The 21,788-nt window shown below is 50.2% G+C and overlaps 1 protein-coding gene across 1 annotated transcript in view; it reads right to left on the bottom strand.

The window, feature by feature from the left end:
- LOC119975530 (zinc-binding protein A33-like) overlaps positions 1–21,788 on the bottom strand; it is a 556,168-nt gene that overhangs the window by 131,718 nt on the left and 402,662 nt on the right. Inside the window, exons 74-79 of the mRNA XM_038815321.1 lie at positions 20,331–20,357; positions 19,933–19,953; positions 19,794–19,820; positions 7,495–7,530; positions 5,542–5,568; positions 5,396–5,422 (exon numbers count right to left, since the gene is read on the bottom strand). Coding sequence (XP_038671249.1) covers positions 5,396–5,422; positions 5,542–5,568; positions 7,495–7,530; positions 19,794–19,820; positions 19,933–19,953; positions 20,331–20,357 — 165 coding nt within the window. The remainder of the gene's footprint in view (positions 1–5,395; positions 5,423–5,541; positions 5,569–7,494; positions 7,531–19,793; positions 19,821–19,932; positions 19,954–20,330; positions 20,358–21,788) is intronic.

Genomic DNA, 21,788 nt, shown 5'->3' with positions numbered 1-21,788 from the left:
TGCCTTTTCAAAGACTGCCCCTTTAGCTCCCCTCAACTGCCTTACCGCCTTACCTGTGTACATCAGCCCAAACTCCACCTGAAGTTTGTCACTCCCTCAACAACCCCGCCTCCGGGGCCTCTGCATGCCTCCCATCCACCTGCAGAATATGCTCCACTAACCTCGCCATCTCCGCCCGCTTCATCTTATGTGTGTGCGCCGATATTGAAATAAACTCCCCCCTTACTACTGCCTACAGTACCTCCCACAATGTGGCAGCCGAAACCTTACCCGTATTGCTCAGCTCCGCATATTCCGAATAGCAGCCCTATTCACAAACCTCCTCATCTGCCAACAGCCCCACATACAACCTCCACTGAGGGCGCTGTTCCCCCCGCCCCCAGATTCACCAGCAAGTCCACCCAATGGATCCAAAACCACAATTGCTGAGTCCTCCGAACTGACCGCCCCCGACACCAATGGCCTGTCCAACTCAAAATAGTTGATTCGGGAGTAGGCCCTAGGCATGGTAGAGAAACGGAAATCCCCCTGGTCTACTAAACCTCCATGGGTCCACCTTGCCCATGCACTCCATAAATACCCTCAGTTCCGCGCCACCACCGACTCCCCACCCCCTCCCCCGGTCGTCCGGCTCGACCATTCCAACCTCGGCTCGAGTACCGTTAAAATATGCTCCCATTATCAACCGGTGAGAGCCCAGGTCCGGGATCTTCTCCAGTATATAAACTCTATATCGTCTGAGTTCGGGGCACGAACATTGATCAACACCACTGGCATCCCCAACAATTTCCCACTCACTACAACAAACCTCCTTCCGGAGTCTGCCACTATGCTCCTCAATTCAAAAGCTACCCGTTTATTTATCAAGACGACCAGCCCCCTCGTCTTGAAATCAAGCCCGGAGCTGCCCTCCCCACCCTCTCCTGAGCCCCGTTATTGAGGTGGGTTTCCTGTAAAAATGCCTCATCTACCTCTGAGCTCCTCAAATGCGCGAACACGTGAGACCTCTTGACTTGCTGATTCAGACTGTTCACGTTCCATGTGATCAGCCTGGGCGGGTCACACCCCCTCCCTCCCCCGCCTATTAACCATAGCCCCTCCTGGGCCAGCCTCCGGCCCGCGTCTGACACCTCCTCAGGCCCGCCCTCAGATGTCCACCATCATTGACCCCCCTATACCACATTTCAAAAACCCCTTCCCTGTCAGCAGTCTCCCCCCCCCCAAATAAACAATAAGCCCAACTCCCCTCTAACTCTCTAACCACCTGCTCATCCCATTGCACTTCCGTGAACTAGCCCACCCAGCTAGCCTGACAGCCCCCACCCATGCGCCTAGCATCCTACCCCTTCCCATTGTTTCCGCCCACATCAGCACTATCCTGGTGCAAACAACACCATCAACATTCCATGACCGAAAGAGACAAGTACACCCCCCTTACCTCCACACATGAACAAAGGAAAATGGCCCCCAGAGATAAAAAAAAAACCTCCAGCAAAGTTCAATGTCCTCCTTCACCTGCCAGTCCATCGTCTCTCACAAACTCCATCGCCTCCTCCATAGTCCCAAAATAATATTCTCAACCACGTAGGTAACCCAGCGGCGAGCCGGGTACAGCATCCCAAACTTCACCCCTTCTTAAAGAGGGAAGCCTTCACTTTATTAAAGCCCACTCTCCACTTGGTCAGCTCCACATCCAGGTCCTTGTTTACGCGAAGTTCGCTGCCCTCCAAGATGCACCGCCGTAGGATCCTTTCCTTGTTCAGAAACCGGTGCAACCATACCAACATTGCCCCCGGTGGCTCGTTGCCCTGCAGCTTCCTCGTCAGCGCCCTGTGCACCCAGCTCACTCCCAGGGGCCTTTCGAAGTCCCCCTTTCCCAGCAATCTCTCCAACATCTTTGCCACATGAGTCAGCATCCGCTCCCTCAATGCCCTCTGGAAACCCCACAATCCTCTGGTTCTGTCTCCGGAGCGGTTCTTCAGGTCCTTCCCTTCTCCGTAAACCACTTCTGGATATCACGCATCACCCCCATCTCGGGCGCCAATGAAGAAAGCTGCTCCTAATGCCCCACCCCATCACCCAGCGTTTCCTTCACCTTCTGGATAGAACATAGAACATAGAACATAGGACATTACAGCGCAGTACCGGCCCTTCGGACCTCGATGTTGCGCCGACCTGTGAAACCATCTGAAGCCTATCTGACCTACACTATTCCATTTTCATCCATATGTCTATCCAGTGAACACTTAAATGCCCTTAAAGTTGGCGAGTCTACTACTGTTGCAGGCAGGGCGTCCCACACCTCTACTACTCTCTGAGTAAAGAAACTACCTTTGACATCTGTCCTATATCTACCACCCCTCAATTTAAAGCTATGTCCCCTCGTGTTGGTCATCACCATCCAAGGAAAAAGACTCTCACTGTCCACCCTATCTAACCCTCTGACTATCTTATATGTCTCTATTAAGTCACCTCTCAGCCTTCTCCTCTCTAACGAAAACAAGCTCAAGTCCCTGAGCCTTTCCTCTTAAAACCTTCCCTCCATACCAGGCAACATCCTAGTAAATCTGCTCTGAACACTTTCCAAAGCTTCCACATCCTTCCTATAATGTGGTGACCAGAACTGCACGCAGTACTCCAGGTGTGGCCGCACCAGAGTTATGTACAGCTGCAGCATGACCTTGTGGCTCCGAAACTCAATCCCCCTACTGATAAAGGCTAGCACACCATATGCCTTCTTAACAGCCCTATTAACCTGGGTGGCAACTTTCAGGGATTTATGTACCTGAATGTCGAGATCTCTCTGTTCATCTACACTACCAAGAATCTTGCCATTAGCCCAGTACTCTGCATTCCTGTTACTCCTTCCAAAGTGAACCACCTCACACTTTTCCGCATTAAACTCCATCTGCCACCTCTCAGCCCAGCTCTGCAGCTTATCTATGTCCCTCTGTATCCTATAACATCCTTCAGCACTATCCACAACTCCACCGACCTTCGTGTCATCTGCAAAATTACTAACCCATCCTTCTACACCCTCTTCCAGGTCATTTATAAAAATAACAAAGAGCAGTGGCCCCAAAACAGATCCTTGCGGTACACCACTAGTAACGGAACTCCAGGATGAACATTTGCCATCAACCACCACCCTCTGTCTTCTTTCAGCTAGCCAATTACTGATCCAAACCGCTAAATCACCTTCAATTCCATACTTCCTTATTTTCTGCAATAGCCTATCGTGGGGAACCTTATCAAACGCCTTACTGAAATCCATATACACCACATCAACCGCTTTACCCTCATCCACCTGTTTGGTCATCTTCTCAAAAAACTGAATAAGGTTTGCGAGGCATGACCTACCCTTCATAAACCCGCGTTGACTATCGCTAATCAACTTGTTCTTTTCAAGATGATTATAAACCCTATCTCTTATAACCTTTTCCAACATTTTATCCACAACCGAAGTAAGGCTCACAGGTCTATAATTACCAGGGTTGTCTCTACTCCCCTTCTTGAACAAGGGGACAACATTTGCTATCCTCCAGTCTTCCGGCACTATTCCTATCGACAAAGACGGCATAAAGATCAAGGACAAAGGCTCTGCAATCTCCTCCCTGGCTTCCCAGAGAATCCTGGGATATATCCCATCTGGCCCAGGGGACTTATCTATTTTGACATTTTCCAAAATTGATAACACCTCCTCCTTTTGAACCTCAATTCCATCTAGCCTGGTCGACTGAACCTGAGTATTCTCCTCGACAACACTGTCTTTCTTCAGTGTAAACACTGATGAAAAATATCCATTTAATGCTTCCCCTATCTCCTCTGATTCCACACACAACTTTCCACTACTATCCTTGAATGGCCCTAATTTTACTCTAGTCATTCTTTTGTTCCTGATAATACCTATAGAAAGCCTTAGGGTTTTCCTTGATCCTATCCGCCAACGACTTTTTGTGTCCTCTCCTCGCTCTTCTTAACTCTCCCTTTAGGTCCTTCCTGGCTAACTTGTAACTCTCAAGTGCCCTAACTGGGCCTTCATGTGTCATCCTAACATAAGCGTTCTTCTTCCTCTTGACAAGTGCTTCAACTTCCTTAGTAAACTACGGTTCCCTTGCTCGACAACTTCCTCCCTGCGTGACAGGTACATACTTATCAAGGACTCGCAGTAGCTGTTCCTTGAAAAAGCTCCACATTTCGATTGTACCCATCCCCTGCAGTTTCCTTCCCCATCCTATACATCCTAAATCTTGCCGAATAGCATCATAATTGCCTTTCCCCCAGCTATAATTCTCGCCTTGCGGTATATACCTATCCCTGCCCATTGCTAAAGTAAACATAACCGAGTTGTGATCACTATCACCAAAGTGCTCACCTACATCTAAATCTAACACCTGGCCGGGTTTATTACCCAGTACCAAATCCAATGTGGCCTCGCCCCTTGTTGGCCTGTCTACATACTGTGTCAGAAAATCCTCCTGCACACACTGCACAAAAACTGACCCATCTATAGTACTCGAACTATAGTATTTCCAGTCAATATTTGGAAAGTTAAAGTCCCCCATAACAACTACCCTGTTACTCTCGCTCCTGTCGAGAATCATCTTTGCAATCCTTTCCTCTACATCTCTGTAACTATTTGGAGGTCTATAGACAACTCCCAACAGGGTGACCTCTCCTCTCCTGTTCCTAACCTCGGCCCATACTACCTCAGTAGACGAGTCCTCAAACATCCTTTCTACCGCCGTAATACTTTCCTTGATTAACAATGCCACACCCCCGCCCTCTTTTACCATCTTCTCTGTTCTTACAGAAACATCTAAATCCTGGATCATCTGGCTTGGAGACTAACCTCATCTCCACACGGCCGATCCCTGCCTTAAGCGGATCCACCATCCTCGCCAGGTTTTCCAGAGACTCCTTCCTGTGCTGGGTGAACTTCTCATTTCAGAAGTCCACTAGCTGTTCCATAGACCAGTGAGACAACCTTCCCCCTCCACCATCTTCCCCTGTGTTGCAGGAAAAGATTCTCGCTCCAACAGCTCCTCTCGCCTAAAATCATTTCTGGTCCACGAATCCATCCACCGGTGGAACAAACTCTTCCTCCACCACTCCTCCACCTTTTTCCACTAAAATATCCGCTGGTTAATTGGGGAAAAGGTCCAAAGGCACCGCCACAAGCGCGAGCTACCGAACGTGCGACCAGTCACACCATCGCCGGCGCAGGAGTTGTCATCTTAATCCAGAGTTGCCCTTATTCTGGGCAGTGTCCTGGCAGGCAGGTGAAGTTAACATTCTGCCTCATGCACATGTAACTTGGGCGGCACACATATTAGCGTCTAAGGACGTTTCGGTATCTCTCTTCCATCGTGTCATCTTTGACTTTGTTACTTACCATCGTCTTTGACATGTTTATCCATGTCTAAAATAATAAGAGCAATATATATTTGTGTTGACTTGGCGAATAATCAGCACATATCTATTTAAAATGTTTATCAAGAAGCCACTGAGAGATACACAATTATCAATGTAAAGGACTACCTGTTTGCTTATTCTTTATTGCATCATCTTTTGGACAAAGAAAGCAGCGTTAAAGTGTTTTATCCCCCATTTGACTCTGCGTCATCACTGAGTCATACAGAACAGAAGCAAATCACATTCTCATGTCTGAAAGTTGCTGGCGGCTGGAAGATTGGTCAAGTCTGCGTGTTTTTCAGCAGCGGGAGGCGGCGCGTCTTTCGCTGGAAGCGGGATTCCCGCCTCAGTCAATAGAATTCCCATTGAAACACTCCTCGCCGCCGGGGCCAAAGAATCCGCCCCCACAGCCCTCACCACCAGAGAATCCCGCCGGGACCGGAGAACCCCGTCGTGACCAGAGAATCCCACGGACAGAGCTTCCCTCCGGCATGACGTGGCTTCAATGGGCCATCCCACTGACAAGCTGTGGGAGTATGGAATCCCGCAGCCGAGAAACAGGGAACTGGGGGAGGGAGGATCTAAACCACGCCCCCTTCCAGCCGCTTGTCAATGGGATTTAACATTGAAGCTGCTCCAGGCCGCTGAGAAGCCTATGGGCGGGAATGCGCTGCTGGCGGGAGAAACCACCGATTTTCAGCCCTTGTGCATCTTTCGCAAATGTTGTCTCGTCTGTTGCCGCGCAAATCCGTTTTAATAGGTCTTCATCCTTTGGTTGCGGCAATTTATCCTTTATGGTTTATGACATGCAAAGTATGAGGCGCAGAAGGTACAGATTACAATGTACAATATGCTGACCGGAATTCTGTGGGAGGCGATGGTAAAAAAGTGCCGGGAAGAGCGGTTGGATTACAAAAAAACTCAGCGACATTAATGGCGGGTGCGTCTGCGGGCGTCATAATCACACCGTCGACAGAACGAATATTCTATCGCTCAACGTGAAATGAAATGAAAACGAAATTAAATGAAAATCGCTTATTGTCACCAGTAGGCTTCAAATGAAGTTACTGTGAAAAGCCCCTAGTAGCCACATTCCGGCGCCTGTTCGGGGAGGCTGTTAAGGGAATCGAACCGTCCTGCTGGCCTGCCTTGGTCTGCTTTCAAAGCCAGCGATTCTTCATAGAAACATAAAAGATAGAAGTCGGATGAGGCTGTTCGGCCCTTTGAGCGTATTCCGCCATTCATCGGGAACATGGCTGATAATCCAGATCCTACCATTTCGCCTTCCCCCCATACCGTCTTCCCCCATATCCCTTGATCCCTTTAGCCCGAAGAGCGAAACCTAATTCCTTCTTGAAATTGCACAACTTTTTGGCCTCAGCTACTTTCTGTCCTAACGAATTGCACAGATTCACTACTCTCTTGGTGAGGAAACTTCTACTTACCTCAGTTGTACAAGAATTACCCCTTATCCTCAAACTATGAACCCTAGTTCTGGACTCCCCCACCATCGGATACATTCTTTCTGGATCTACCCTGTCTGATCCAGTTAGAATTTTGTAAGTCCGAGATTGCCTCTTATCGCCAATGGTGGAGTCTAGATAAAAGCTTGTTTCCATTGCATTCCGTTGCTACCTTGAACTAAACAGGTTGACAACATTTGACAATTACAGACGAGAAGACTGCATGCTGTAAATTCGCCGAAGCGAAATCCAGGAAATAATACTCAGACCATGACTTTCCCATTGTTTCATTGAAAGTTTTAGTTGATGGAGGACATTGCGCTGCCTAAGCCTTACTTCTTTTTTTGCACTTGTTTGTACCTGGAATGGGGTTCGGAGCGATGGCTTATCGGATCCATGGAAATTAGAGGCTGCTATCTTCTTTTATTCCCAATTATCGAACATTTTCAAATTGAATGTAACATGACATTACTTGTACCTATGGAAGTATGCAATTGTGTGATAAGATTTCAATTTGTTATCGTGGAAACAGACGGAAGGGACAAGGCGGCCTTTCTATCTCATTCCTCCGAATAAGATTTTAAAGAAATTTGCCATTCAATATGTCCTTTCTTACTTGCACTCTTCAGCTCTCTTCTCAGTTTTTCCAGTTCTAAAAAGGCAAATACAAACAATTTTCATCAATGTGATTTCGCATTCAAGTAATTTTGATCCACATTTAAGAACTGACTTTCAGTAATACACATAGAGAATCATAGAATCATAGAATTTACAGTGCAGAAGGAGGCCATTCGACCCATCGAGTGTGCACCGGCTCTTTGAAAGAGCACCCTACCCAAGCCCACATCTCCACCCTATCCCCATAACCTAGTAACCCCACCCAACATCAAGGGAAACTTTGAACACTAAGGGCAATTTAGCATGGCCAATCCACCTAACCTGCACATCTTTGGACTGTGGGAGGAAACCGGAGCACCCGGAGGAAACCCACGCACACACGGGGAGAACAAATCTAGTTTTCTTTATTGTTTCATTTTCCGGTACTGATGTGTAGGACAGTTGCTTTGGCACCTGATCCAACAGTCCAGATGCACAAGACCACTCGAGAATGCTCAGGCCTCCTGTACCAGCGTTAAGACCATACAATGGAGGAACAGATGTTGGCCATTGGGCCCTGGAGTCAGCTCTGACATTCATTGAGAAAATGATGATCTGATGTGATAATCCTCAACTCCACTTTCCCACCGTATCCTCATGAAGCTAGCAGAAAGGTCAGAAGAGCCCCCTAGTCTCATCAATATGTTGTCAACCTCGAACCCTCATCATGTCAAACAACTAATTTCAGATTAAGTGTATATAGAAGTTTTAATCTTTCCTGACTTTCTTCCTTTTTGAAGTTCCGTGTGTATGTGGAGTGATCTGTTATACATTCTGTTCTGGTTGTGGAATCTGATTGTAGACCTGATGGGATTCTGCATTATGGCTGGACATGGGAAGCAGGATTCTTTGTCGGCTGATGCTGAAACCGTGGAGTGGGCAGAGATTCAGTTCTGATGGTGAAACTTGATGCAGGCACCTACTTGATATCAAATCACAATTTTCCATCACCTCGACAGCGGCGTCAATGTGTTCCTGAACGCACGTACAGTAAACACTATTTGCATATCATTGGCCTGGCCCGCCATTCTCTAGCGTCTCCACGAATCTCTAGCTCCGATGGGCCGAATTCCGACATCAAGGTTCACTTGTGCTTTTCAAAATCGTGAAACCGGTGTCGTGGCTGATGAGGGAAAGAGAGGAGGTAGGATACGGAGAGACACGGCCTTGGGCTGCCGGGTCGGACTGGCTGGGCCAACTTGGGAGCGGGGGGGGGGGCGGGCTCTGCCTCAGCTGGGTGGAGGTGACAGCGGAAGGAACGGTATGGCTGGAGTAAGCTCCCTCGGGACTAGGGTGGTGCCCATGCACGGGCCACCATGATCAGGGACTGCAATGCAGCCTTGCTGCGCAACTCACTGACCACCCGCATTGGCCCCTGGATCTGCAGAGTGACACCGGCCGCATGGGTGTGTCCCCAAACCAACACTCCCACATCCAACCCTACGCCATACTACTCTCCACCCAATCAGCTGCCTCCCATCGCTGGGGCATCAGGCGGCCCACCCAGGGCAACACACATTGTAGCCCCTGTGGAGGTGCCGGGAGGATGCTATGGAGCACACCACTTGCAGGGGCAGAACCAGCCAATGGGACACATGGCAGCAGGGACGGGCGCCATGGCCAGGGCCTCCATGGTGCCGGGCAATAATGCTGCCAGGAGTACGGGTTTGGAGGGAGGAGATGCGGAGGCAGAACCTGCAGTGCCAACCGGGGACACCATGTAACCCGTTGGATCTGGTTGAGCACGGGTTACTCATCATACTAACATGTCGACCTTTCACCCCTGCAGACAATGGACATTGGAATGCAACCAGCAATGTTGGCCTTCCTGCTAGTCTCAGCAGCCCTGGCGGATGCACTGCGGCTCTACGATCTGGCGCTGCTCGAGAAGCAGGAGGAAGCTGTAGCAGCGGGGTGTGCAGTAGTGGAGCCTCCCCCTGAAGAACAGGAGGCAGCCGCCCAGGAAGGACAGCCGCCTTCCCAACAGGACGACGAGGAGGGGGTGCAAAGGAGGAACTGCATAAGGCCTTGCATGACCAGCAGCACCTGTCGTTAAAGGACCTGCTGAACCGGGCATTCTATCAAAGACTCTGGGTGAGCAGGGAGACAGTGTGACATATCTGTCAGGTCTCCTGGCATTGTGGGGGAATGGGTGTGGACATCCGCCCCTGGTGACTGTCAAGGTAACGGTCACCCAGAACCTTTGTGCTATGGGGTCCTTCCAGGTGCAGATTGGGGGCATGCCCTGCATCTCACAGAGTTTGATTCACAGGTATATCCATGTTGTCATGGAGGCCCTATATGCCCAGTCGGCACAATATGGACCAAGCTCACCTGGTTGCCCGGGCAGTGGGGTTTGCTGCCATAGATGGGATGCCCCGGGGTGATCAACGGGATGCATGTCCCCCTACGAGCACCTGCAGAGGACAGGCCGCTCGACACCAACCGTCATGGATTCTACTCGATGAATGTGCAACTGAAATGTGACCATCAGGTGTGCATCATACACACCTGTTGCCGATACCTACGCAGTGTGCACGACTCCGTCATCCTGACGGACTTGGCAATTCCTGACATGTTCGAAACGCCCCCCCCGGTTGCCGGGTTGGCTCCTGGGCGACAGGGGTCATCCACTGTGGTCTCTGCTAATTACCCCTATCCGGAGGACAGGGGGCGTTGCTGAGACCCGCTCCAACTATATCCAGGTAGCGACCAAGGGTGTGATAGAGCTGTGCTACAACCTTTTTGAAAAAGTTTGAGTTCCCAATTCTTTTTTTCCAGTTTAGGCCAATTTAACAAGGTCAATCCAGCTTCGCTGTACATCTTTCAGTTGTGGGGGTACGACCCACGCAGACACGGGGCAAATGTGCAAATTCCGCACAGCAGTGACTTGGGGCCACGATCGAACCTGGGTAATCAGCGCCGTGAGGCAGAAGTGCTCACCACAGCACTATCTCTGTGTGTCATCTCTGTGCTTTGGCCTTCTGAAGATCCAATTCAGGTGGCTGGACCACTCTGGAGGACACTTCCAGTATGAGGCTGAGATGGTGGCCTGCATTGTGATGGACTGCTGTGTCTTCCACAACATCGTGTAGCAGAGGGGCGACGTGCTGGAAGAGGAGGAAGAAAACGAGCCCTCGTCCATAGAGGAGGATGCGGGGGAGGGTGAAGATAGGCTGGACATGGGGCGGCCAGGCACAGGAGGCCACATGACCTGTGTGCCAGGGCCAATGAGCACGGGGTGCTCTGATCGTCCCTAGCTTTACCGAATGGGTTTTGTTTTGGGGGGGGGTTGGAAAAACTGGCAAGGGGCATGGACATCGCATCCCACCCCCGCATCCTCCATCCCCTCATCTCCTGGCCACCCCCTTCTGTGATTCTTAGTTGCTGCACTAAGGGGTGTGGGCTCTGGCTTGGCAGTAACACCAGGTCTGGTGCATGAGATGGAGGGTGATGAGAACCCACTCTGCGATGAGATCTTCTGCTCGACATTGTATGTTAATGTCTGACTCCTGCCCATGGTAGTGCTTTCCACCGTGCACTTTCCATCCTGCATGTGAACTCGTGATGCCATTACATGGCCCCATTGCGTCTCTGGCCCGGCTGCTGCCCGAGTTCCCCAGGTGGCGTGCTGCCACCCTGTTCTGCCTTTTGGCCACCAGATGCACCAGCGACAGGATGGGGAGTCCGAGGTGCTGCGGTGTTCTGGAACCTCCCCTGTGGGAGTCACCAGAATGGGCCGCATCACCTTCTCCTCCCTCGGGGTGCCAGGTGACCCCCAGCCTACTTCATGGGACTGGAATGTGATCAGAGTTACCCCCTGGGGCTCCCCGGCCACTTGGCGCTGCTAGTCCTGCAGACCCGCTGTGGTCTCGACCAGGGTCTGCATGCTCGCGGTCATGGAGCACAGGGAGTGGACCATCCGTCTGGGATGGCATCACATCACCCACTAACTGCGCCATCTCCCTCTGGGTCTGTGTCAAATTACCCAGTGACTGTGCCAACTCGCTCTGGGACGAGGCCACCTCCCTCTGTGTCATCACCATGTCGGCCAGCCTCTGGGCAATGCCGTTGTCATTTCCTGCCGCAGCCTGCTGTGACTGTGCTGCACTCAGAAATACCAGTTGGCTCTGGCACATGGTTGCCTGTGAAGCAGCAACCCTGTCTGAGGCCTCGACTAGCGCCTGCACAGAATGACCCAGACCTTGGACATTCTGATGCCTCGCCAAAGTCCTCGCCCCCAATACCTCCACTGTGGATGCCACCGATGCAGTGTTGGCCTGGGTGGCATGCATGGTCAGCATAACCTTCTGCGCTGCACCGGTTGGACTCCTCCAGCTGCACCTGCAGGTACTGGATGCTCGCTGACAACCCCTCATATAGTCCTTGGCTCTGGAACTGCATCTCCACAACCGTGGCGACCGTCTGACTCAGAAGCCTGAAACCCGTTTGGACGGCAACTAGTTCCTGGGGTCGGCATGCCCGCCGACTGTCCATCCCCGCTGGTGTTCCTACCTCCAGTTGATAAACCGATCAGCTATGAGGTGTGCACCAGATAGTGTACCAGGAGCTTCTTCACTAAATTGCCCAACCGAGATGAGTGTCTCTGGGATGGTGGAGGGTGTTAGTGATAGCTGTGACGTGAAATCTGTGTCATCCCTGGACTTCTGCTCCGGGATGTCTTGGGTCTTTTGCTGAGGGCTGCCGTCTATGCTGTCTTCTCATCGCTGGATGGCAGACGTGCGGGTTCTGGCACTGGCTGAGGTTGGGGGCCACCAGGTGGACCCGTTCCATCACCAGCACGTTTTGCAAGACACAAAATAGGACGTATGATTAGACCACGGGCCGGGGGAGGGGTATGGGGATGGTGGGCGTGAGGATGGAGTGAGGATAGGGCGTGGGGGTGAGGTTGAGGGTGAGGGGTGAGGGTGAGGGTGAGAGTGGTGTGGGCATGAGGATGGGGATGATGTGGGTGTGATGAGGTTGAGGGTGAGGGTGTGGCTGGGGGTGAGGGTGTGGTTGGAGGTTGAGGTGAGGGTGGGGTGAGATTGGTGTGGGCATGAGGGTGGGGGTAATGTGGGTGGCAGTGAGGTTGAGGGTGAGGGTGGGGCTGGATGTGAGGGTGTGGTTGAGGGTTGAAAATGAAATTCGATTATTGTCACAAGTAGGCTTCAATGCATTTACTGTGAAAAGCCCCACGTCGCCACATTCCGGCGCCGGTTCCGGGAATTGAACCGTGCTGCTGGCATGCCTTGGTCTGCTTTTAAAAGCCAGCTATTTAGCCCAGTGTGCTAAACCAGCCCCAGCTAGACCAGCCCCAGGTTGAGGTGAGGGTGGAGGTGTGGGTGGTGTCATCATTAGGGTGGGGTGAAAGTGGGGGTGCGGGTAGTGTGAGGGAGAGAGTGAGAGTGGTATGGAGGTAGTGTTGGGGGCTTGACTTACGTCGCAAGGGGAAACGCAATTCAGTGGGATCTCACTTCCTCACACACAACAGATCTCCACCATGGTGACCTTCCTTTCCTCTGGGTCACCGACCACGTCCACACCCTCTGATCAGCCAATGTGAGCGGCCACAGGTCTGGTGGTCCATGTCGAGTCTTATCCCATTCCCTCCGGTTCCGTGTGGCCTTCACCTGGCATTGGGGAAAGAGAAAACGACGGTGTTAGAAAGTCTGTCCCATGCAGACCAAGGGGTGTGTAGCTGCTATCCTCAGTGATCACGGAACCCGGCCATGGCAGCCAGCATGGGTGCCGGCATGTCGTGCAGGGTGGGGGTTTGACGTCCTTTGGGCGGGGGGGAGGGGGGGGGGGTTTCGTAAGGCATGGATTTGCAGAGGAGATCAGGTTCAACAATGAAAAAAAGAAATGAAAATATTGAGGTGTTTCGAGACACATCAAAAGGCGAGGGGCATCAGATTATCAGGAATTTACTTGCTAAATATTCCGAATTTAGGTCACTATGCTCCCATACGCATGATAATAACAAAAGTAACTTTATAAAAGCAGTAATTGGAATTGTTTCAGAAATTCTTGGTCAATGGGGTCCTGGGATCCGCTGGCAGCGCATCCACGCCCGCGGGTTTCCCAATAGCGTGGGGTGGCCATAATGCGGACGCATTGGCCAGATGCGGGAATGGAGAATCCAGCTGCTGGCAGGGATGTGCCTCGCAGGAAAACACAGCTGGCTTAGTGGGGAACCCCACGTATGTCCTTAAGGCTGGTTTAGCTCAGTGGGCTAGACAGCTGGTTTGTGATGCAGAACAAGGCCAGCAGCGCTGGCCAATTCCCGTACCAACTTACCCAAACAGGCGCAGGAATGTGGCGACCAAGGGCTTTTCACAGTAACTTCATACTTGTGACAATAAAAGATTATTATTATATTTGATCCGCCTCTCAAAGCATGTCGCTGATCCCAGGGAAGTCCTTATGGTTAATGTACCTGCAGCTTGTGAGTCAGATTAACAAGTGCCATTGTATGTTGAAGATTCATGCACAAGGGACAATAGGTGTCGGTTGGTCAAAACAAATGAAGGCAGCAAAACCAAAGATGTTAAGCAGGAGCCTGAAGTGCCGAAGCTGAATTGAACTCAAGATGTCAAAATTTACTAGGAAAGCAGAGAACCGGTGTGTAATGTTGTCTGGACAACAATGGTTGATCTTATTGAGTCAAATGACTTGCAATTTTGGGACCAACGAGAGTTTGCCAACAGCGAAACATGGAAGCCAAGGAGTGGAAACCAAGATTGTCCAAATGGACTTAAATGTTAATTTAACACTTGCTTCGCAAAATAACAAAATGATGTGTGTTACTCTGTCGATTGACCAACAGTTTGGAACTGTAAATTACTGCTAATACACTGTCACGTGTGGCAATAAGAGACGTGTTACCATCATAATAACAGGCCCTTCGGCCTAGCTTGTCCATTGCGGACCCGTTTTTATCACGAAGCTAGTCCCACTTTCCCGCATTTGGCCCGTATCCCTTTATACCCACCCTGCCCATGTAACTGTCTAACTTTCTAAAGGTAACAATTGTACCCACCTCTACCTCTGGCAGCTCGTTCCAAATGCTCACCAGCCTCTGTGGGAAAAAATCTCCCCTCTGGTCTCCTTTGTATCTCTCCCCTCTCACCTTAAACCCATGCCCTCTAGTTTTGGACTCCTAGACATTTGGGAAAAGATGTTGACTATCTACCTTATCTATGCTCCTCATTATTGTATAGACCGCTATAAGATCACTCCTAAGCCTATGGCGTTTCAGGAAAAAGGTCCCAACTTAACTGGCATCTCCTTATAACAGACCATCAAGTCCTCGTAGCATCCTCGTAAATCTCTTCTGCACTCTTTCAAGTTTGACAATGTCCTTCCTATAAGAGGGTGACCAGAACTGAGTATAGTATTCCATGTGTGGTCTTACCAATGTCTTGAATAACTCCAACAGATGTGCCAACATATTCGGCAGCGCCAACACCCCATATCCCATCGTTCCCGTTCCAAGTAAGCCCTCCTAACCCACGGAGTCTTCCCCGCCCAAAACCAATCCAGAGGACAGCGCATTGACCTTCTTAAAAAACGACTTAGGGACGAAGGTAGAGAGGTTCTGAAACACAAACAGAAATTTTGGCAGCACGTCATTTTTTCTATCTGCACCCGCCCTGCCAGCGACAGTGCACCTCTAAAGTCCGTTCCCATCTGCTCCACCAACCGAGCCAGGTTCAGCCTGTGCAACTGCGCCCAGCTCTGCGCAACCTGAATACCCAAATATCTAAGACTCACCCCCACCACATAATATGGCAGCTCCCCTCGCCCTCTGGTCTAAATTGCGAACTTTCCTCCATATTCAACTTATATCACTGGAACCAGTCAAACTCCCCGTTTCCCCATGATGCCTCCCATAATACCCAGCGGGTATATATACAGCAGCAGGTCATCTGCATACAATGTGACCCTGTGTACCGCCCCGCTCAATCCCTCTCCTGTCCCTCGGCAAAGAAGCATTTCTACTGGCTCTATCGCCAAGGTGAAGAGGCGTGGAGAGAGCGGGCACCCTTGCCTTGTCCGACGAAGTAGCCCAATGTACTCCAATCTCACTTGGTTCATCAGAACTCTCGGACAGGTGACTTATATAGCAGCCGGACCCTGACCATGAACCCCTGTCCAAACCCGAACCATCCTGGCACCTCCAATATATATACCTACTCGATCAAACGTTTTCTTTGCGTCCATCATCACCACTACCTGCATCTCCTTCCCTCCGACCACATCATGATTAAATTAAGTAGCCTCCCCACATTCGCCAACAAATGCCTCCGCTTTGCAAAACCAATTTGATTTTCTCCTAACACCTAGAGACACAGTACTCGATTTGCGAAGCCAACACCTTGACAAACAACTTGGCATCCACGTTTTATAATGGTATCAGGCGGCACGACCCGCACTGCTCTGGATCCTTACCTTCTTTAAAGTCAGGGAGATGGACATCTGCAACATTTTATGGGGGAGGTCCGCCCTCTCCCTTGCTTCTACGCCCTTACGAGCAGTGGCCCCAGTTCCAGCCGAAACCTTTTATACAAATCTACTGTGAAACTGCCCGGCCCGAGGGCCTTCCCTGACTGCATCATCCCCTGAATCTCCATCACCACCCTCAGCCCAATTGGGTCCCCAGTCCCTGAAGGAGCCGCTCCTCTACTTTGGGAAACTCCAAACTATCCATGATCTGCTGCATCCCTTCCTCCCCCATCAGGGGCTCCGACTCATAGAGACTCATAAAAGGACTCAAATACCGCATTCACCTGCTCCAGGTCTATCACCACCTTTCCCTTATCATCCCTACCTCTGCCAATCTGCTGCATTCTGCTTCTCAACTGATGCACCAACATCCTACTCGCCTTTTGCCATACTCACACACTGCTCCTCTGGTCCTCTGCCTAACCACCTTCCCGTAGAACCTAATTCAAACTCCATCTGGAGCCTCTGCCTCTCCGTCAACAGCCCTGCCTCCAGCACCTCCGTCTATCTCCTGTCTACCCTCAAAATCTCATCTACCAGTCCTGCCCTCTCCTCCCGCTACCTTTTCTCCTTCTGCACCCGAATTGATATAAACTCCCCCCTGACTTGAATGCCTCCCACAGCATGGCGGCCGTGACCTCCCCCATATCATTTAGCTCCGTGCATCACGGAATGTCAGCCAGCACCTGCTTGCACACCTACTGATCTGCCAACTGCCATACCTTCAGCCTTCACTGCGGGCGTCGGGCCCCCGGAGCTCGACTGAATCCACCCAGTGTGGCGCCTGGTCTGAAACCAGAATCACCGAATACTCCGAATTGGGTGTCCCTGCCAATGTCGTCCAGCACGAAAACCCAATCTGGGAACACACCCTGTGCACATGGGGAAAGTGTGAAACTCCTTCACCATTTGTCTGCCAAACCTCCAGGATCAATCCCTTCCATGCGCTCTATCATCCCCCTCAATTCCTTCACGACCCCCGACACCCTTGACGACTTGGGACTCGACTGGTCCAAGCTCGGATCTATGACTGTATTAAAATCCCCTCATAATCAGCGGATGCGAGTCCAAGTCAGGAATGCTCTCTTACACCCGCCACATAAAATTCACATCATATCAATTTGGGCATAGACATTTACCAGAAACATGGGCATCCACTACAACTTCCCACTGACCATCACATATACCCCCCCCCCCCAGATAGTCACAATGCTCCCCATCTCAAACACAGCAGTCTTATTGACCAACACCACCAGCCCATCGTCTTCATATCCAGCCCCATCCATTCTTTCTTCAGCCTTGTTTGGTCTCCTATCTTCAGGTTCCGTCTCCAGCAAAAATAGCTATGCTGTCTTCAAACTTCTCGGATGCGTAAACACACGTGACTGTTTAACCGGTCCATTCAACCCCCTTGCGTTCCACATGACCAGCCTAGTTGAGGGAATCCCGCTCCCCACCCCCTGCCGCTCGGCCATACCTTCTTTTCAGCCAGTGCCCGACTTGCATCATGCGGCCAACTTTCGGATGTCCACCATCATCAATCGCTTTCAGACCATGCCACACCAACTACACCTATGTCAGAAATCCTCCCCTGCTCCTTCAAACAAAAAAACAACTCCCTTCCCCTCCCCCCTGCCTTCCTCCTGGCAACCCCCACTTCCTTCTCGTTAACTAGCCTGCACAGCGAGCATGGTGCCCCCTGCCCAAGGCCGACAACAATGCTTTCTTCCTCCAGTTCCCATCCCGCCCAACCATCTATCCCTCAAGAGTAACAGAAAGCACACTCACCATCAGTACTCCCTCATAAAAACGTGCCCTCGAATACCCACCACCAAGCACTTTAAAGAGCGCACAAAATTCATCCAAAGTTGAGTGCCCTCACACTTCTGCCAGTTCGTTGTCCCTCACAAATTCCATCATCTCCTCTGGTGTATTGAAATAAAATTCTCACTTCTGGGAAGTAACCCACAGATGGGCAGGGATCAGTACCATACGACAAACGTCACTCCCTTTTTGAAGAAGGCAGCTATCAGTCGGTTAAACCTGGCCCTCCTCTTCGCCAGATCCACGCCCAGCATGTTTACCACATACACGCAACCTCCGCACCTTCAATGCCTTCAGCTATCCCGACAATCCTTAGGTTTTGCTTTCTGATACGATTCTCCAAATCTTCCACCTTCTGCCACTACCTCTTCTGGCTCTCCTGCATCACTCCCGTCTCCCATCTGGGCGGCATGGCAGCACAATGGTTAGCACAGTTGCTCCACAGCTCCAGGGTCCCAGGTCCAATTCCCGGCTTGGATCACTGTCTGTGTGGAGTCTGCACGTTTTCCCCGTATCTGCGTGGGTTTCCTTCGGGTGTTCTGGTTTCCTCCGACAGTCCAAAGATGTGCAGGTTAGGTGGATTGGCTATGGTAAAATTGCCCTTAGCGTCCAAAAAGGTTGGGTGGGGTAACTGGGTTATGGGAATAGGGTGCAGGTGTGGACTTAGGTACGGTGCTCTTTCCAAGGGCTGGTGCAGACTCGATGGACCGAATGGCATCCTGCTGCACTGTAAATTCTATGACCAACGAGGCCAACTGCTTCTCCTGCTCCCCACCGCTTCTTCCACTTTCTGGATCACCAGGCCCTGGGACTCCAGCCTCTGCTCAACTTGCTCGATCCCAAATCTCAGCGGTTCCACCACCTTGGCCAGGTCTTCCCGGACTTCCTTCCTCTGTTGCCAAAACGTATTGTTCATGAAATCCACCAACTGCTGCACCAACTACTGGGACGGCAGAGCAGCACCCTTGTAGGTAGCATGCTAGCACAGTGATTAGCACTGTTGCTTCACAGCACCAGAGTCCCAGGTCCGATTCCCGGCTTGGGTCACTGCCTGTGCGGAGCCTGCACGTTCTCCCTGCATCTGCGTGGGCTTCCTCCGGGTGCTTCGGTTTCCTCCCATAAGTCCTGAAAGACGTGTTGTTAGGTGAATTGGACATTCTGAATTATTCCTCTGTGTACCCAAACATGCGCCGGAATGTGGCGACTAGGACATTTTCACAGTAACTTCATTGCATTGTTAATGTAAGCCTACTTGTGTCTAGAAAGATTATTATTATTATTATTATTATTGTCCTCCTCCATCCTTCCCTGTGGCGCACCAGGAAGACTCTCCAGCTTCAATAGCAATTTATTTTTCCTGGCACTCCTCGTCCGCTGATCCATGAACCAGCCGCACCAGCAGATTATTAACTTCCCCAGGCACTCCTGTAGCCTTTGTCCTCAAATTCGTTGCCCTTCGGGCGGTGAAAAGACCAAACAATTCCGCCTTGCGCTGGAGCCAGCCAATGTGCGACCACTCACTCCATGGCCGCCACCGGAAGTCCCCTTCACGATTTATTTTCAAAATAAATGTAAACAACGTGTTACAAACACAATTTCTCCTCACCAATTTGTGAAAGTCTAGAATTTCGGGAAGGGGTGACACGTGGAAGTGTGCCCCTCAATCGATGTTTTGCACTCGATCCGAAGAAGACTGGTATGCAGCTGCCTGTGTTTGATAGCTTGTCACTGTTGAATGTAAGAGCAAAGGTGGCTTGCTTCTAGTCGCTTGTCGCTACTCGTGTCGAATGATTTCCTTATAATGGTCGGCACTGCTTCACAAATCGCTCTCGGAAAAAAAAACACCCTGTTGCTTTTCTTTGAATTGGTGAAATTTGTCTGTTTTCACGTCCCATAGTCCAGCCGAATCGTTATAGAAGTACGTGCCTGCTTTGCAGTCCTTAAGTTCTTTATCTGAAAAAAATAGGAATGCAATAAAAAACGTTTACTTTAATCATATCGTAGAAGATGCAATAAATTCGGCAATCGCATATTAACAAAAATAATCCAATTTAAATTGTCTTACTGCATTGCTCAGCCGATTTACCTGAATACAGGCAACAAAAAAATATTGGATTAATGCATTGAACCATAATCGTTTGTTAAAAAATATTGATCCGTTATCTCGGTGAACGAGTTTCCTTGCCCGTCACATAGCAAGTGATTGGGAGCAATTCCACCACCCCCGCCGCCTTTTAATCCAAATTTAGTGATGTGAAGCCGCCGCGCGTGACTTGAATTAAAAAATAATTCGCTTACAATGAAACATAAATTAACAACAATGTTGACACCTAACTAAAAACCTCAAGAAATCACCGTTTTGCCTTTTGCTCGGATAAATTTAAGCGTAAATACCCGAAGTGAACGCCAGGATTACAGAAGGTTTTATTTTGAGAATGCCGATGCTTTGATATTTATACTTACTGCCCTGTTTCCGAAGTTCTTCCAGTTCTAAATAAATAATAAAAAATATTAAACGCTTGAACATGATCACACAAGCATTCATGCATTTATAGTCGGAATAGATTCGTGTCAAATATAAGATGTAAATTACGTCCCATCTTGGATGATTAACCGCACGTTTGATTAATTAATTGATTGATTAATTAATTCACGCAACTTTCTGGAACATATCCTTTTGTGGAGATATTGAACGTCTTTGTCTAATGCTTAAATACCTATAACACCAAGCGAGTTATTATAAGGCCAATGAGGATCTCGCACCAACCACGAAGCGCAAAGTTATTTCGAACTGAGTTGTAAACTGCAATACACCCGTAAGCCCTTCATATACATAGCGTCTGCTACATATTCCGCATTCTCCCCGTTCTATTTTCTTATCATGGACAAATGCGAATAGTTTGGGCCCGATTTTGCCCGATCTGTCCATACTCTTTCGAGGGGCTTTTGCACTGGAAGTTTCTATCAGATAAACATCTAAAATGCACGCGCTATCTGTGTGAACAAGACAAGCAACCGTGCACCCCTCTTTGAACAATGGGCAAGAAGAATAAATCAGGGGCAATAATTGGAAATATTTTACCAATCCGGTAAAATAAGTGAAACAAGGAGATGAAAAGAAAGGATGGATTAAGAACAGTTGCTAAACAAATCACATAAATTCCAAGAATGTTTTTACTTTAAAAAATCTACAAGAATGATGGAATGCTGAAGAAGCGCAATCCCGACCCGGTGTCCGCCATGAGCTGAGCGTTCCCACGGAAGGTGGTTCTGGTCGAAGAACATCGATTGAGGTTTAACCACAACAAAGGGGCATCGAAATTCCTCATAATCCCCAAGAAGAACCCCAGCCAATCGACAGCTATGCCCAGCAGTATGGGAAAAAATTAACTGCCCAGCCGAAAGGCCAGTAAAGCCCAGGGGAGAGAAACGGTGGAGCGTCAACACGGCTGTGCTCCCGGCGCCGACCCAGGCTCTAATAAACACATTGATGGGCTTTATCACCTGCGAGCTCCAGTCATAGGGAAGAGATGAAGAAAGACCTCCAGGCAGCCGCCGAGGCGACAGGGGAGGCCGCTAGGTGGCTCCCAGGAGGGAGGCAACGTGGAGCGGACGCTGGAGGCCTAGGCAACGAAGACACGGGACCTCCACCAAGCCGCCATGGACCAAGGGGACTGGACCGCGGCACTCAAGTCATTGTGGCGAGCCCGGTCAAGATCCAGAAGGGGTTGAATGATAACGTCGATGACTAACAGAGCAGATTGCGCCTGCAAAACCTGAGAATCGTGAGGCCGCCGGAGGGAATGGAGGGGTGATACCCCAGAGAATGCAGAGGAGTGAGGCACTCGAAGCTGGTGAGCAAGGGGAGCCTCGCCAAGCCCGCAGAGATAGACCGTGCTCACAGGTCTGGGCAGTGGCTCA

Source organism: Scyliorhinus canicula, chromosome 13 (assembly GCF_902713615.1).
Source record: "Scyliorhinus canicula chromosome 13, sScyCan1.1, whole genome shotgun sequence".
NCBI lineage: Eukaryota > Metazoa > Chordata > Chondrichthyes > Carcharhiniformes > Scyliorhinidae > Scyliorhinus > Scyliorhinus canicula.
The sequence above is the reverse complement of the archived record's forward strand: the minus strand, read 5'-3'. Positions and strand labels throughout refer to the sequence as shown.